Here is a 13,628-nt window from a genome sequence, read left to right as displayed (position 1 = left end):
AGGTCCTTTCCACCAAAGCACCGTTTAGTTCCAAAAACAAAAATTTTTGGATGTCAAGTCGACACTTTGACCAGATGTCGGGAGGGTTTTTCGGACACTAATTAAAAAACTAATTTCAGAACTCACTTGGAAACCGCGAGACGAATCTTTTGAGGACTTTGACCGCATCATTAGCACATGTGGGTTACTGTAGCACTTATGACTAATTATGCACTAATTATGCTCGAAAGATTCGTCTCGTCGTGTACATCCTAACTGTGTAATTAGTTTTATTATTTAATTACATTTAGTGCTTCATAGATGTGTTCAAAGGGAAGGCGAAAATTTTTGGGTGAAAATTTTTGGGAACTAAACGGCCCCTAAAGCAAAGCAACCTGACTGTAGGAGTACAACGCATGGAGTACACCCCTTTGCTTAACGACGAAACACGCCAAAAAAAAAACACGGAAAAGTAAAACCCGAAAGCCGATGGAAAGACAGCGCTGCCCATTCGGCGACTCCTCCCCCGATCCCCTCCCTCCTGGCCAAGGCTAAAACCCAACTCCTCGATCTCCCGCAACCTCCCAGATCTCTAACCCTCGCCACCGCCGCCCGCCGCCGCTTTCTCCCCGATCACCGGCGGCCATGGCGAAGGAGTTCCCGGTGCCGCCGGTGGTCTTCACGCCGTCCACCCCGACGCACCGCCGCCATCCTGCCCCGGGCGTGGGGGCCTCCCCTCCGCCCGCGTTCGCGCCGCCGCGCCCCTCCACCTCGTCCGCCGCCAACCCGCTCCCCTTCATGTCGTTCGACGTCTCCGCCGCCGCGGCCTCCTCCTCCTCCGCGCCGCCCCTCTACGCGGGTCCAATCGGTGTCGGTGGCTCCAGCGCATCCTTCGAGGACGAGCCGCCTCTCCTCGAGGAGCTTGGCATCAACACGCGCCAGATCTGGCGGAAGACGATCTCCATCCTCCACCCGCTCCGCACGGCGGACCCCTCGCTCCACGCCGACGCCGACCTCTCGGGCCCGTTCCTTTTCCTCCTCTCCTTTGGACTCTTCCAGCTCCTTGCGGGGAAGTTCCACTTCGGGATCGTGCTCGGCTGGGTCACCGTCGCGTCCCTCTTCCTCTACTTCGTCTTCTCCATGCTGTCGGGCGGCCGCCGCGGGGACCTCGATCTCTACAGGTGCGTCAGCCTCGTCGGTTACTGCATGCTGCCCATGGTCATCTTCTCCGCGGTCTCCCTCTTCCTGCCGCGGGGCGGCGGGCTCATATTTGGAGTGGGGATGGCGTTCGTGCTGTGGTCTACCAGGGTCTGCACCAGGCTGCTCGCAGAGCTTGCATCCAGTGGCGACGAACACAGGGGCCTCATCGCCTATGCGTGCTGGCTCGTCTACATGCTCTTCTCGCTGCTCGTCATCTTCTGATACCATTTATGGTACAGAGGTATGCTTGAGAACTTAGCTGGACCATGTTAATATTTAATTTGATCATTGTTTCTAAGTACTAATGTATTGGAAATATTTAACCCAACAATCTTGATTTAACAATGTGTTCCTAAACCTACATTCCTACATAGAGATGAGTTAGTCATGATTTTTGTTTACTTGGAAGCTCATAGAAGACCAAGTTGGATGGATGTTTACTGTGTATCGCATTTGAATTAACTAGTCCTATCTTCTCACCATGATATTGGTGTCGTTTCTGCCATGATTATAACTGAAAAGTGATTATGCGGTACCATGAATAATGCAGCCTTGCCTACTCTTTGCGCTATCTATAAGTTTGTCGTTACTCGGTAGGCATCACCCTTCACTTCTTATAATGTTGAACATATTTAATTTTATATTTGGAAGATCTGCATCTTCTGCGCTCTTTCTGTAACTGATTAGTGGGTGCTTAGAAATTTCCTTGAAGGCATTGTGCATGTGAGAACAAACTGCGAATGCGGTTATATATCTGATTGATAATTGATAAGAGACTTGCAGACACATGCCTTCCAATTACAAGACGGGGCTCTGAATTGTAGTTGTAGTCCATTTTTTTTGGTTGCCCATAGATATACAAGGTAGTTTATTCTTTCCATCGATACGATTGCTGATGTAATTCACCTAGATAATGTTAACGAGGCAAGATTATGTACCTAGTGAAACTAGAAAATGTTGTAGGTTAGCTGAAGATATTTCTTGCAGAAGTTGAGAACACTTTACATGCTGGTGTGGGTGTTGGTCCACTTTTCTGGTATCAAAGACATTATCCAGAGTGTGATAATTCCAAGACTTAAAAAGAAAGTGTCATTTGAACCAAATCAGTGGTTACGTTTTGTGCTAATGTTCACATGATATAGGTGATAATTCTTCTCATATAGGTGATAATTCTTCTGTTCTAGTTGCTGTATATCTGCAAGTATCATTTAGAGCTGGAAATTGTCAAATTGTTGATAAATGAACCAAGTGATGTTAAATTGAATGACAAATTGAAGATGCTTCGCTGAGTTGGCTGGGTAGGTTTGGCTATTCCTTTCTATTGAAAATGAGTCAGCTGTCAGCGCGAGTCACCTTCCTTAGGCTCCAAGTCACCTTCTTCTAAGCTTCCGCTAGACGGCTCGGCATTCTTGTTCTATAGCCGGCTGGGGAGAGGCCTCTCTAACGCATGTTCCGTTGTCTCGCGTGGTCTGATTTGTTTTTTATCAGAGCATCAAGCAGCGCGACCCTGTTCTATTTGACTAAACTCTGTGCTCGTCCAAGGTGGGAATTTGCTTTATCCAACTCCCCTTTTTGGTAAAAAGGCAAAAGCCTCCGACTTAAGGCATGTGAAGCACCAGTTGTGGACAGATCCCTTGGTTTAGTATCCACGTCAGATTCTTCTTCCACTCTTCAGGAGTTAGGTTCTTTTCTTTCTGTATCACAACATGATGTAGAGGCTAAGCCTGCTGATGATCAGACTAGCCAACTAGGGGCCATTCGCTTATTTAGAAAAAATGGGTGTAGTTCGTGAAAGTTTCTTTTTATGAAAACCCCTCTGGGGCATTGTCTAGAGGTGCCAAACCCCTTTTGATTCTGTTGGTGAAGATACTTAGGATCTGTATGCAGCCAAACAAGTTGGTAACTGTATTTTAGAGTTCAAGGGCCATAGCTCCGGCCTCATTCATTATGAATGGACCAAAAGTTCACAAAACATTTAAGCTCTTTTTTTCCTCTAGATTAAGCATCTTCAAACACAGGTATTTACTGGAAAAAGCACCAGGATTAGACTACTGCCTATCAGGCTTCCCTAGATGACTCTGAAACACTTCTCTCAGCGGCAATGTTTTCCTTGCATGTTTCTTCAAATTTAATTGTCTCATCTAGTTCCAATCTCGCAGATAGTCCTCCTTCCTCTCCCAGTAGTTCCTGCCATCTTCTGCTCCTTTGCCACTCCATGTCACAGTTCTTCCTTGACTGATTGTTGTAGGCTTGTAGCCTTAGTGTTTGATTGGCATACACTGTTAACTTCCCAATGAAAATTGTCCAGCTCCTTAGAATAAAGCTCAGAGATCTCCCGTATAGTTCTTTCTTTTCTTTCTTTCCTTTTTTTGTTCCAGCTCCTCCATTGTCTATGGGCACTTGATTCTCCATCTTCTCAGCATCATTGTTAACCTGCTCCAGACCTTGCCCATGCCCGTCCAAGACACTCTGAAAACACAGATTGCTTCTCAGTTTCCATAAATAGTTAAATACATACATATATTGTGTTTTTGATCCCTTTTTCTCTGTTCATATTTTTACTAAACAAATCTGTGCTTGCTTTGTCCATTATGGATCTCAAGCTAGGTTGCACATGCTTGTTAATTGCAGTTGGATAGGTTTTGGTAATGAGATACGTCAGATAAACTCATTTTAACTTAAGCAATTCCTTGGGACAAAACATTCCTTCTAATGGATTTGTGAAGCCAGCATAACTTCAACCTACTTGAACTCCAGAATTTGTTTTCAGTGGCTTATTTGTCTAATGTTTCAGTGTTTTGTCTACGATAACTGAAAGCTTTATTCTCTTTGTCTAATGTTTCAATGTTTTGTCTACGATAACTGAAAGCTTTATTCTCTTACATCAAATGTTACACTGTACAAGTCAGGTTATCCTTTAATAGTAATTCTCTTCTATGTTCTGTACTTGTGTTGCAATTTTATAAAACTTTATATCGCTCTGTACTATTATCTCTAATTACTTTGAAAATTTCAAGTATACAATTGTACAGGGATGTAAACTGTATTTGCCTCCTTTCTGTGCAGATTATGTTCGGAATTTGTTTGGCAGATGGAGTGGACTGCCTTTTAACCAGTCACTGGAGTGTTTCTGCTGGGACCTGCAGAACTACTTATGATATGGCCAGTGGGGAAATGTCCTGTAACGATCTGTCACTTTTGATCCTTTGGTTCCAGTGGGCATGGTGGGTGCTCAGTGTAGATCTTGGTAAAGAAAAGGAAGTGATTAGGTTTTGCCGAAGTATTGGTGGAAATCTGACTTTCTAAAGGGAGTTGTCGTGGTCTGTGCAAATTTGTTCATTGTGATTACTTACCACGACTGGTTTATTGTAGGATCATGCGTAGTTTCCTTTATGTTTCACTGTTCAATTTTCAGCGTTGCAATTTATAAAAGAGATAATTGTCCTCTCTTTAGGTGTTGTGCCGGTTCAAATCAAAGGAAGGTTAGCTTCACTCATTTGGAAATGTCTGACTTTTTTTAGGACAAGTTGATCCTATGTGGTGCTGGGTAGTTCTAACTTCTATATGATACATTGATACTTGCATTTGTGCCGTCGTATGACTATGTGAAAATGTTTTATTCGCAGATTTTATTTGAGAGCGAACTAAGCAATTGTACAGTTCTGCATTCGTGCCATCTCATGATTGCCTACTTGAGAGTGAACATTGAAATGCTACAATTTCCATCAAAGGAGCTAGCCTCAGCAAATACGTAATCACAGGCTCAGTCGTCGCCGCAGCTGCAGGGAGAGCGCGCAGCAGACGGCAGCGCAGACAAGTTGGAACGCCCAGCATTTGGCACGATCACACCGACAATGTGCCGCCTGGACGTGCAGTGCGACGACCGACCAACGACGCTGACGCTAGATTGCACGCCGCCTCCACGCCGCGTCGCCTTTTCCCCACGAAGCCCCGGCTATGGGGGCATCTGGTCACTCGAACGGCGGCAATGGCGGAAGAAAAGGGAACGTGAACGCCACCTGCTCGGGCGGGCTTCAGGAGAACAGCACAGATGCACACCCGCCGCATTTAGAGAAGCATCAACGGGCGGGGCTTTGTACTTAACCAGCCGGCCGTTCCTCGCCCTCGCCCTCGCCCCTCCCCTCCGCAGGTCCGTCCACCCTCCGAATCCACCTCCCTGAAACCTCGCGGCGCGAAAATGCCCAAACGAGACAAAGGAGCGCCCCCGCGCGCCTCCCCACCCCACACATCCCCGCCGGGGACGGAGAGCGAGGCCGAGGCGGCAGACGAGGCGGGGGCGTCCGCGGCGGAGATGGGGACGTACAAGTGCTGCATCTTCTTCACGCGCCGGTTCGCGCTCGGCGACACCACGACGCCGGAGGACGTGCGCGTTCTCTTCTCCCGCTTCGCCGGCGGGTCGCCCTACATGGGCGCCGACGACCTCCGCCGCTACCTCGCCGCCTGGGGAGGGGCCGACGGCGAGGTCGCGGAGCAGGTCGTCGACCGTGTCCTGCAGGACCGCAGCCGCACCCCGCGCTTCGGGAGGCCGGCGCTCACCGTCGACGACTTCATGCACTTCCTCTTTTCCGAGGACCTCAACCCGCCCCTCCGCCACTCCAAGGTAAACCCACCCGGAAGCGGCTCGAGCGGTCGAGCCCCAACCCAAATGCGGCTCTGATTCAATGTCCCCTGCGTGTATTGCTGCTATTGCCGGTGGTGAGATAGTTGCGTTTGCTAATCAGGTAGGGGGTTCCCATTTGCGACCTGCTCCTCATATAACGCATGTGTCACTTCAACATTTTGTGGATCACAAAGGTGACCTGCGAATGTGAACTGCTCCTTGTGTAACGCGCGTCATTTTGGCATTTGCGGCCGCTGGTAATCAGATTGTTTTGTCTTGCTTAGCGTGGTACCTTCATAAGCTTGACGTTGTGTCACGCAGTGACTTCTCTATCAATGAATTAGTGCAGGTTTAATGTTGTGACACCGCCTTTGCTATTGACGCATCATTCTTAGCATGCTGGTAGTTGAATGGTGATACACTGCTTTGACTTTGATTGATCCATGAGAGCTCTGAATATTGTAGATTAAATGGACTGTTAGCTGCCTTTCACGGTCAAAGAAAAGTTCTGTTGGCCATTATCTTCTGTGGCTAGCAGTGAAGCTCCATTATTGATCTGCAATTTTAGTGATCTGGTATGCACTCTGTTAACTGTTTGACATTAATTACCTTCTTTGTTTCTCAGGTCCATCAGGACATGAACGCACCACTATCGCACTATTTTATATACACTGGACACAACTCATATCTGACGGGTAATCAACTCAGCAGTGACTGCAGTGATGCTCCCATCATCAAGGCACTGCAAATAGGTGTTCGTGTAATTGAATTGGACATATGGCCAAATTCTTCTAAAGATGACATTGATGTTCTCCATGGAAGGTATATATCTGCAACACATTGTTACTTTGTGCATTCCTTTCATGAAGAGATTTTTGCACACCATCTTGTTGAACATTAATTATTTGCTGCCATAAGATTTGCTGTGACTTCATTTACGTTTTCACTCTTGATAGGACACTGACTGCCCCGGTATCACTTATCAAATGCTTGAGATCCATCAAAGAATATGCTTTTGTTGCATCTCCCTATCCTGTTATTATAACATTAGAAGACCACCTTACACCTGATCTTCAGGCGAAAGTAGCTAAGGTAACTGTGTTTCTCTGAATGATTAATATATGGCAGGTGATTCTAGTGTTGCTACTTCTGAAATTTTGTATAGATGGTCCTTGAAGTGTTTGGAGACATCCTATATTACCCTGAATCGAAACATCTTCAAGAATTTCCTTCACCTGAAGCTTTAAAGGGGCGTGTCTTGCTCTCAACAAAACCCCCAAAGGAGTACCTCGAAGCAAAGGGCGGTACCATGAAGGACAGAGAAATTGAACCCCAGTTTAAAAAGGGAGAAAGGGAAGAAGCATCTTGGGGACTAGAAGTTCCAGATATTCAGGATGAGATGCAAGTAGCTGACAGGGTACGAGTCTTAAATTCTGCTACACTTGCCTTTTTGTTTTCTTAGTCAGCAAAATTTCTGCCCATCGGTATTTACCAAATGGTGCTCTAGCAGAGTGAAGATGATATACTATATCACGAAAGAGGTCTGGATGATAATGATTCACAGAAAGCGTGCAAACATGTGGCACCAGAGTATAAACACCTCATTACTATCAAGGCTGGAAAGCCAAAGGGTGCACTCGTGGATGCCTTAAAGAATGATCCGGACAAAGTTAGGCGCCTCAGTTTGAGTGAGCAAGAACTTGCAAAAGTGGCAGCGCGTAATGGTCCCAACATTGTGAGGTTTGTTTATGAGTTAAATACACCAGCGGCCCTCGAACTTGTCTCCAGGTGCCACTTAGGTCCACAAACTCGCAAAATCGAAATCTAGCACCCTGAACTTGTTAAGTTGTGCCACTTAGGTCCATACCCCTTGATATGGCGCCACGTGGCATGAATATATGCAAAAAACTCCTCCAAAGTTGCTATCTTCTACATTCACCCCCTCCCCCTCCCATTCTATCTCTTTCTCTCCCCCACGCCTCCCCTGCTTCCTCCGTCAGTGCGCCGCCGCCTTGGAGCTCGCCGCTGGCCACGCCCTCCAGCACCGAAGCCCACCCGGCGTGCGTCACGAAGGCGCCCACGGACGCGTGGCGCAGCACGGCCACCTGCGGCGCCCAGGGGACCACGCCTCTCTGCCGCAGCCACCACCTCCGCCGCCGGTCGTGACCCCGGTCTCAAGCTCCCCGGCACAGAGCCGGTCCCGCAGCCCCTGTCCTCCGCGCGGGGGGCGGCCGTGGCGCGCGCAGCGGCAACCGCAGCGGGCATGGCGGGCGAGGCCGCCGCCGTTGCGGGTGCCGGGGCACGACGAGCGGGCCGGCACGGCCGCCGCGGAGCGCGGCGGGCATGGCGGGCGTGGCGGCCACGACGCGCATAGCGAACGCGGCGGGCATGGCGGGTGAGGTGGCCGCGGCGGGCATGGCGGGTGAAGTGGCCGCGGCGGGCGCGGCGAGCGGACAGGCGTGGCGGGCATGGCGGTCCGCGCGTGCTCCGGCGAGGAGGCGGGGGGATGCCCAGATCCGCTCGAGCTCCGGCAAGGAGTAGGAGGGAGGAGGGAGGAGGGAGGGAGGGGCGCCGGCGAGGGAGTGGGCTCAGGGTTCCGCCGCCGATTGTCGTCGCTGCTCGAAGGAAGCCGCGCCGGAGGAGGGAGGGGCTTGCTCGGAGGAAGCCGCATCGGAGGAGGGAGGGGCGGCGAGGCGGGCCGAAGCTCCTGCGGGGCTCGCGGCCGCGGCCGCGTGCGTGTTGTGGAGTAGCGTGCGCGAGGAGGGAGATGATACGAGCTCGGTGCGGCGGAGGGAGGAAGGAGGAGGAGGAGGGAGGAAGGAGGGGGCGGCGCGCCGCCGCCACCTCCGCCATGCCATGGCCTCCACCGTGAGGAGGGGTGCGCCGGCACAGAGGAGGGAGGAGCGAGGAGCGAGGAGCGAGGAGGGCGGTGGGACCTCCACCGCGGGCCACACGAACGCGTCCCCGACCACGCAGCTCACCTTGGCGCCGCCCGCCGCGGCGCGGGCCGCCTGCAGCCCGGCCTCCACGAAAAGCAGGTTTCCCGGGAGCTCGGCGCCGCCCGCCCGGCGGAGCTGCGCGATGGAGGCCGCGGTAGAGAGGAACGAGAGCGTGGCCTGGATCCGCCCCGTCCTTGGCGCATCGCGGCATCGAGCGGAGGAGCTGAGTCGGCGGGGCCGGCACACGCGCTCGGTGGCGGAGCCACCGGAGCAGTGAGTGGGAGGGGGCGGCAGAGGGAGCAGGGAGGGGTAGGGGCGGCGGAGGGAGCTAGGAGGGGGAGAGCGCGGCGGAGGGCGCAGGGGAGGAAGCGGCGGAGAGCGCATGGAAGGGAAGATGATAAAACTTAAGGGCATTTTTGCATATATTCATGCCCCTTGAAAGGATATGGACCTAAGTGGCACAACTTAACAAGTTCAGGGTGCTAGATTTCGATTTTGCGAGTTCGTGGACCTAAGTGGCACCTGGAGACAAGTTCGAGGGCCGCTGGTGTATTTAACTCTTTGTTTATTAAATACATTTTAATTGTCCAGCAAATGTTGAAGAAGAGGCGAGATAATAGTGTTGTCATTCCTTAGTTGCCTACTTCTATTCTCTTAAGAGCTTTCTTTCTGTTCCAAGCAGCTTCGCACATAGAAATATGCTGAGAATATACCCAAAGGGAACCCGCTTCAATTCATCCAACTATAATCCATTTCTTGGCTGGGTGCATGGTGCTCAAATGGTGGCATTCAATATGCAGGTCTGGTTGTAATCTGAGCAATATATTTCGGCTCGATTGGGCTCCCAATTTTCCTATTACATGATTTGGATCAAGATTCACTTTGCCACATTTTCATCATGGTTTCATGTTTTTAATCAAGGTTCAATTTACCACCGTTGCCGTGCAGTTGGCTATATTGTGTGCTTTCTTTTTAGCAAATCATTCAAAGGAACCATGATTAATTATTTTGGTTCTATAACGTAAGTAGAATGGTGGGCATTAGCTGTGTTAATAAAAAAAATAGTGAAGATGCCATCCAAAAAAATTAGTGTAGAAGCTGCCTAATGTTAATGAAGACCTCCGTTCTTTCTCCAGGGACATGGAAGAGCACTTTGGTTAATGTATGGCTTTTACAAAGCCAACGGGGGCTGCGGTTATGTAAAGAAACCTGATTTCTTGATGCAAACATGTCCAGATGGAAAGGTGTTTGATCCCAAGGCAGATTTACCGGTCAAGGCAACATTGAAGGTAGATGGCATGTTTCTTTCTTCTTTTCCGCTCTCTTTGGGTTTCAGAAGTGGTTTGATCCTGTACTGGTTTATTTGCAGGTCAAGATATACATGGGCGAAGGTTGGCACAAGGACTTCAAGCAGACACACTTCGACTCATACTCACCTCCAGATTTCTACGTGAAGGTCTGCCCACTCCCTGAGCTCATCCCAACGTTTGAAAGCTCGCCACGAGTATTGATCATCCGAAAGACAGTTGCACCAGCCTAAAACCTGAGGACGCACTGCTAACCTGGTCGTGGTTCACCAACAGGTTGGCATCGCCGGAGTTCCATTAGACTCGGTGATGAGGAAGACGAAAGCCGTGGAGGACAACTGGGTCCCCTTGTGGGAGGAGGAGTTCGCCTTCCCGCTGACTGTCCCTGAGATCGCGGTGCTCCGCGTGGAGGTGCACGAGCAGGATGTGAGCGAGGACGACTTCGGCGGGCAGACGGCGCTGCCGGTGGAGGAGCTGCGGCCGGGGATCCGCGCCGTCTCGCTGTTCGACCACAAGGGGCACAAGTTCGAGAGCGTCAAGCTCCTCATGCGCTTCGAGTTCACCTAGCGCCCCGTAGCACAGGACGGTCATGCTGCCATGTCTATTGACCGATGTTTGTTTGCAGTAGGAATCGAATTTTTTTAGTTAGGATCCATGCTTGTTCTGTACCTCCTGTTTAGCCTGTCGATGTGGGACAAATCAAACGCGCCGGATCTCGTCACCAGTCCACCCCATCCGTTCCGACGAATCGTGCGGCCTGGAACTGTGATGACCCACGAACGGACGGCGCGGATTGGACCTAGAACATCGTGTGGATAAGTGTGACCTGGCCACGTATGCTGTGGGTGAGGGCTCAGCACTGAACTGACAGGCAGCGACCAACCAGCCGGTGGCCATGGCGTTGGCGATGGTTGCCGCTGCGGCGGCGGCATCCACCTGCATCAGGTGCGCCTCCCCTGGACTGCCTCGCTCGCGCGTCAGGGCGCAGGCGACGTCGTGGGCCGGCGGTGCCGAGGCGCTGGTGCGGTCGGGCGCGGTGAAGGCCGTGTGGCCCAAGGACGTGGCGGAGGCGCTGGATATTTTTTCTTTTTTCTTTTTTAAAAAATCAAAATTTCAAAAATATATGTCCGAAAATTTTTAAAAATATACCACGGTTGCCCTATGAGGGGCGACAGGCCCTAAATGTAATTTTTTTTCCTTCAAATTTGCAACGAGGTCCCTGGCCGGGGGCGCGCGGGAGCAGGGGGGCATGTCATCCCCCATCGGGCGACAGGGGCCTGTTGCCCCCCTCTCGGGCGACCGGCCCTTCCCCTCCTATATAAACAGTCTACCCCGGGCGACCGGCCCTTCCCCTCCTATATAAACAGTCTACTCCCATTTCCTCCTCATTTGAGCCCAAAAATTCCACTAAAAATTCAAAAAAAAGAGAGGGGTAAGGAGAAGGGAAGCGGTGAAGCTCTGCCGGATTGCGCACTTGTGATCTGCAAGTTAGTACATTTAGCTTATGTATTTTTTCATTGGTATTGTAGAGTAATTTAATTTAATTAGTGCTATAGTAGAACCATTTAAGTAGGAGTTTAATGATACTTTAGTTACGTAGTAGTAAATTAGTTTAGAAAATCAGTACTACGCGTTTATTATTACAATTGCAGCACTATTAGAGACGTGTTTATAAATTAATTACGATTTAGAATAGAATTTCGCATATGCAGTATAGAATTTGAGTTTCATCACGTAGTTATGAATACTTATATGTTGTAGTTGAAATCCATACTTAGTTTTTACGGATTATTGAATAAGATAGTGAAGTAAAGAGTATAACTCGATAAGTATTCTGTGATGTACAGATATGTCGAGCAAGATGCAGTTTCAAGTATTTTTTGGTGACTACAATGTTTTGTATGGGCCAAATGGAGTAGACATTTCTGCCTTTAAGTGCACATCTAGCCATAGATAAACCTCTGCAGAGAAGTTTTGGTTCCATATGTAAGTGGCTGCAGCGTGGGTTCCGTGTTGATCCGGAGACACATGTGATGACCGTCCAGTCTCTTGTTAATTGGGAGGTATAAAGTGATTTATGGGAATTGATGATGATACACAGCATTGATGACTGGCAAAAGTACATGCAAGCAGCTCTAGAGCGTGGGTGGCCTCTGGCCATTCTTGTTCAAATTCGGGAGAAGACACAAAATGAAATCCAACATGGTGCAGATCAAGCAACTCCGAGTATTCGAAGAGAGACCAACTATGTTGAGCAAGATGAGTTAGAAGAGATAGAGAACCAAAACATCGGACCACAGGGCCTTGCTGATGAGGGAGAGAGGATACATAGCATTGTGGACGAGATGGAGGCAGAAGACCAAACTGCAATGGAGATGAAAGAATATGAGGGCTAATCTGATGACGAGCAGTAATCATTGTCAAAAGAGTGGAAGGAGCATGGTTTTGTCAATCATATCGTAGAAGACGTACGAAATCAGGAGTGGGAGTACAGAGGGAATGAGGTAGTGCAAGATGCAACATATCCAAACATTGAAGTCGTAAAAGATGCTGTGAGACTATGGGCAATATCATTGAAACGAGAATTTAGTGTCGTAAAGTCTGACAGTAAAGAATATGAGGTGAAGTTTGTGAATGATGGATGTCCATGACGAGTACATGCATTCAAGGGAAAATGGAAGTCGAACCGGAAATGTTCCATTGTGACAGAGCACACTTGTTTGCTGTCAGAAGTTCTTCCCTCGCATCGCAATATATCATGCGACTTTGTTGCAAAGCAAATATATGGGTTGATTATGAACAACCTAAATTATGAGCCAAAAATGATTATTCGACACATTGAGCAGACTTACCAGTACACCATTAGTTATTTGAAGGCATGGCGGGCTAAACAAAGGGTGTTCGAGATGCAGTTCGGCACATACGAGGCATCATATGATAATCTACCTCGTATGTTATCCCAGGTTGCTGCTAGAAATCCTGGAAGCTTTTATGACACATACCTCGTACCAGCCGTGACTAGGGGCAAAGCATTCTGCAACGAGCCTTCTTTTGCCTAGGTGCCTGTGTTAGGACATTTCAGTGTTGTCTTCCGGTGATCTGCATTGATGACACATTTCTGACTGGAAGGTTTAAAGTTCAGATACTCAGCGCAATCGGGGTAGATTGCAACAACCAAGTAGTTCCGCTCGCATTTGCATTTGGTGAGAATGAGAACTTAGACAGTTGGTATTGGTTCCTTGAACGAGTGAAGGTTCAAGTTGTTGCTGCACGTCCAGATGTGTGTATTATTAGTGATAGACATGCAGGTCTGCTACAATCAATACTGAAATTGCAACGTGGAACTGCGACAACGCCTCCATTGTGGCCCGATGTCCAAAACAGGTGATGCGTTAGGCATATGGGTGCAAACTTATATGACCAATTCAAGAACAATGATCTTAATAACATGTTTAAGAGGTTGTGCATCCAAAATCAACAGATAAAATTCAATGCATTATGGCAGATGCTTGATCAGTTGACTGCAGAGCTAATGAAAGTAAGGGCATCAGGAACAAGCACGAGTCAGGCTGCAGAGGCTAG

At 49.2% G+C, this 13,628-nt stretch overlaps 2 protein-coding genes across 3 annotated transcripts; both read left to right on the top strand.

Moving 5' to 3' along the window:
* The first annotated feature begins 448 nt into the window (after nucleotides 1-448).
* Nucleotides 449-4,806, top strand: LOC120688100 (protein YIPF5 homolog). Its single transcript, XM_039970270.1, has 2 exons — nucleotides 449-1,420; nucleotides 4,246-4,806. Exon 1 carries the CDS (start codon nucleotides 625-627, stop codon nucleotides 1,399-1,401), a length of 777 nt encoding a protein of 258 aa, XP_039826204.1. The 5' UTR covers nucleotides 449-624; the 3' UTR covers nucleotides 1,402-1,420; nucleotides 4,246-4,806.
* Nucleotides 4,807-4,944: 138 nt separating this feature from the next.
* Nucleotides 4,945-10,745, top strand: LOC120688099 (phosphoinositide phospholipase C 6-like). Of its 2 annotated transcripts, XM_039970268.1 has the most exons (9): nucleotides 4,945-5,800; nucleotides 6,426-6,622; nucleotides 6,757-6,892; nucleotides 6,966-7,217; nucleotides 7,311-7,540; nucleotides 9,422-9,539; nucleotides 9,876-10,028; nucleotides 10,109-10,195; nucleotides 10,323-10,745. In XM_039970268.1, exons 1-9 carry the CDS (start codon nucleotides 5,378-5,380, stop codon nucleotides 10,611-10,613), a joined length of 1,887 nt encoding a protein of 628 aa, XP_039826202.1. In that variant the 5' UTR covers nucleotides 4,945-5,377; the 3' UTR covers nucleotides 10,614-10,745. The 2 variants fall into 2 exon arrangements, with proteins under 2 accessions (XP_039826202.1, XP_039826203.1); XM_039970269.1 differs by lacking the exons at nucleotides 7,311-7,540; nucleotides 9,422-9,539.
* Nucleotides 10,746-13,628: the final 2,883 nt, after the last annotated feature.

This window comes from Panicum virgatum, chromosome 9N (assembly GCF_016808335.1).
Source record: "Panicum virgatum strain AP13 chromosome 9N, P.virgatum_v5, whole genome shotgun sequence".
In the NCBI taxonomy this organism is placed as follows: domain Eukaryota; kingdom Viridiplantae; phylum Streptophyta; class Magnoliopsida; order Poales; family Poaceae; genus Panicum; species Panicum virgatum.
Note: the sequence above shows the minus strand (reverse complement) of the source record. Positions and strands in the feature narration are given on the sequence as shown.